Here is a 3,298-nt window from a genome sequence, read left to right on the forward strand (position 1 = left end):
TTGCAGAAGTATGCTCATGGCGGAATGGCCTACTGTGACCTGCTAGTTTGGTTTTCTGAGACTTGTGAAAAGCAGAGAAATAGTTTATATCACAGAATTGTCTGTGCTCAAGTACCAGTTTGGGTATTTGGAGTAAAATGGGTGATTACCGGTTGGTGTCCATTGGAGGAAAATGTTTCATTAACCAATGATTGTTTAAAGTTACAGAGCAATATTTGGAGGCTGCTTTGAAGATGACTTTTATTCGAGATGGTCCTTTCCTGTCAGCACCAGAGAGTCTGTCTCATTGCTTGTCTCTGGCCTCTTGACATGATGCATAATATTTGTTGTGGGAAATGTGGGGCATGCCTAGGAGTTCATGGACCCTCTGCAAACGAAGAAACACGTCAGACACCTGCCCTTCAAGTGAGATAATTCTAAATCACAGAATCAGTACAGTTTCCTGGAGGATTACAGTTTGCTTGCACTCCCATTATGTTACCAACATAAGCATCTTTCCTTTCACAATACCTCTTCCCTATTCCCTTACTGATACACCCAAAAATTAGCTTCCAAATAAACTACATGCAATAAAATTTTGTCTTTGGACCTTCTGACAGAAACCAACCTAAGTAACTAACAAGAGCTACTACCCTTCTATAAATAACCATTCGATGTGATGGTTCCTGAAATTCCCCAGAGTTGTACTTATGGGAATCAAAAGAGATTTCCTCATATTGTTATTATCAAATGAGTACAATTTCAGTCATCAAATATTATGTAGTAGATATTACTGCTGTCTGCTGAAATAATAAAATAATACCCTTACATGGTAGATTCACATTTCCCATGGTAGCCAAAGTAGTGAATAAATGCTCTACAGAAGTAATAGAATTTTATTCAGTGAAGTAGATAATATATATAGTTCTACCTATTTTAGCTGTCAGATTCCTCAGTAGAGATATCCAAAGAGCAGATGGATGTATAGTTTTAGAGCTCCAGAGATAGAGCCAGTTAGCAACGTCTGCCATAATGTCCCCATTTGCTCAGTCATTTTACAGATACCTTTATGTCTTTGTTCCTTAATGTGTATATTATGGGATTTAAAATGGAGGTGATAGCAAAGTCAGCAATGAACAGGTATTTGTCAATTGATGATGTGGGGAAAGGCCAGACATAGAGAAACATGCATGGAGTGAAAAATAGAACCACCACAGTGATGTGAGATGACAGTGTGACAAATGCTTTGGATATATCTCCTGAAGCACGTTTCCAGACAGTGACCAAAATGAAGACATAGGAAAGGATTAGCAGGAAGAAGGTGCCCATGCTCATGAAGCCACTGTTGGCAGCAATAATAAACTCAAATTTAACTCCATCTGTGCACGCAAGCTTTATGATCCTGGGAAAGTCACAGTAAAAGCTGTCTACTTCATTAGGACCACAAAAAGGCAAGTTTATAATGAAAGCAAACTGAGACATAGCATGGATCACTCCAATCACCCAGCCAGTGATTACAAACGAAACACATATTTTAGGGTTCATGATGTTCAGATAGTGAGGAGGCTTACAAATTGCCATGTACCTGTCAAATGCCATGGCTATGAGCAGCACCATCTCCACTCCTCCCATGATGTGAATGAAGCATATCTGTGTCATGCAACCTTGGAAGGAAATTATCTTGTATTCATTTAAAAGGTCCCCAATCATCTTTGGGACTGTTGTAGAGGCAACCTCCATGTCAATGAAGGACAGATTGGCCAGGAAGAAGTACATGGGAGAATGTAGGTGAGAATCAAAAATTACCAAAAAGAAAATGAAGAGATTTCCCAGGATTATCCCTAAATAGATCAAGGAAAATGTCAACATGAGAAAAACTTTAGTTTCCCAAGAACTAGAGAGTCCCAGCAACACAAACTCAGAAACCACAGAATTATTTAGTCCATCCATTGACATAGGCAGAAGAGTTGATTCTCAAATCATCTGAGGATAGAAGATGATTAAAAAGTCACAGTCAGTGATATAAATGTAAATTTCCTATTTCTTGCTAGTTTGTTCTTTGGGATACCTATCTTAAATTAGAAAGCATTTAATTGGATATGGAGAAATATTACAGATATGGAAACATTAAGGTGATCACAGAGAATGATTATACAAAAGAGAAGAAAATTATTAATACTTTAGCTGGAAATGAATGGTATTACTTCCCTTCTATTCCATTTTCAGATCTTTTTATTTTGTGTCTCAAGGATTTCGAGACATTTCCCCTGATCACTTACTGACATGTGAATAATTTCAGCTACTACTGTCAACTTCACAGTAATATTCTCACACTACTTTGCTAATTTTCCTTAACTGAATTTATTTCAATAGTAAAATAGAGATTTTTAGGCCCAAATTGCCTAATGCCTTTCACCTTGTTTCACCTTATATATGTGATTTGTTTTTGTTTTTATTATGTATAATTTACCATAGACGTCAACTCTTAGATTGTGATTATTCGTAATTTTGATTCATGACTACTGTCGTAGTACATCCCTCTACATTCAATTAAAATGTTGGATACAAAGACTCAACGCTTGTAAGCAAAAAACATTAATTAGACAATTAAAAGTGTAATAAATGACATTTATACAAAACTTTGTACTAAGCACATTGTCTCATTTAAACCCCACATAATTCCATATGGAAGTACTTTTTTTAGATTCACTTGACTAATGAAGAAAGTCAGTCTTCGAGGGATCGAGTGTCAGAGCCAGGACATGTATCCAGAGCTGTAGGACGCCATACCCATTCTTCTAACCATAGCACTGTGCTCTTCAAGGCTGGCCCCTTCCAGTATACACTGGATCTTCCCTAAGGATCTATCAGTTAAGCTTTCTTCACCTTTTTGCTTCCTTTTACCTGTTTACATAGTTAAGTTGTTTCTTTTTTTTAAGATTTTATTTATTTATCTGAGACATAGAGTAGACACATGTCAGAGTGTGGGTAGGGGCAGAGGGAGAAGGATTAGTATCAGCAGGGAGCCCGATGGATGAGGACTCAATCCCAGGACTGAGATGAATGTGGATTCTTAAACTACCAAGACACTCAGGTGCCTCTACATAATTAAGTTCTTTTTTTTTATTATTATAAATTAATTTTTATTGGTGTTCAATTTACCAACATACAGAATAACACCCAGTGCTCATCCCGTCAAGTGTCCCCCTCCGTGCCCGTCACCCATTCACCCCCACCCCCCGCACTCCTCCCCTTCCACCACCCCTAGATCATTTCCCAGAGTTAGAAGTCTTTATGTTCTGTGTCCCTTTCTGATATC

At 37.7% G+C, this 3,298-nt stretch overlaps 1 protein-coding gene across 1 annotated transcript; it reads right to left on the reverse strand.

Annotated features, from left to right (window-relative positions):
• Window positions 1-1,029: 1,029 nt before the first annotated feature.
• On the reverse strand, window positions 1,030-1,929 carry LOC129519385 (olfactory receptor 4F21-like). Its single transcript, XM_055339902.1, has one exon. The coding sequence runs from the start codon at window positions 1,927-1,929 to the stop codon at window positions 1,030-1,032; it is 900 nt and encodes a 299-aa protein (XP_055195877.1).
• Window positions 1,930-3,298: the final 1,369 nt, after the last annotated feature.

This window comes from Nyctereutes procyonoides, unplaced genomic scaffold, assembly GCF_905146905.1.
Source record: "Nyctereutes procyonoides isolate TBG_1078 unplaced genomic scaffold, NYPRO_anot_genome, whole genome shotgun sequence".
In the NCBI taxonomy this organism is placed as follows: Eukaryota; Metazoa; Chordata; class Mammalia; order Carnivora; family Canidae; genus Nyctereutes; species Nyctereutes procyonoides.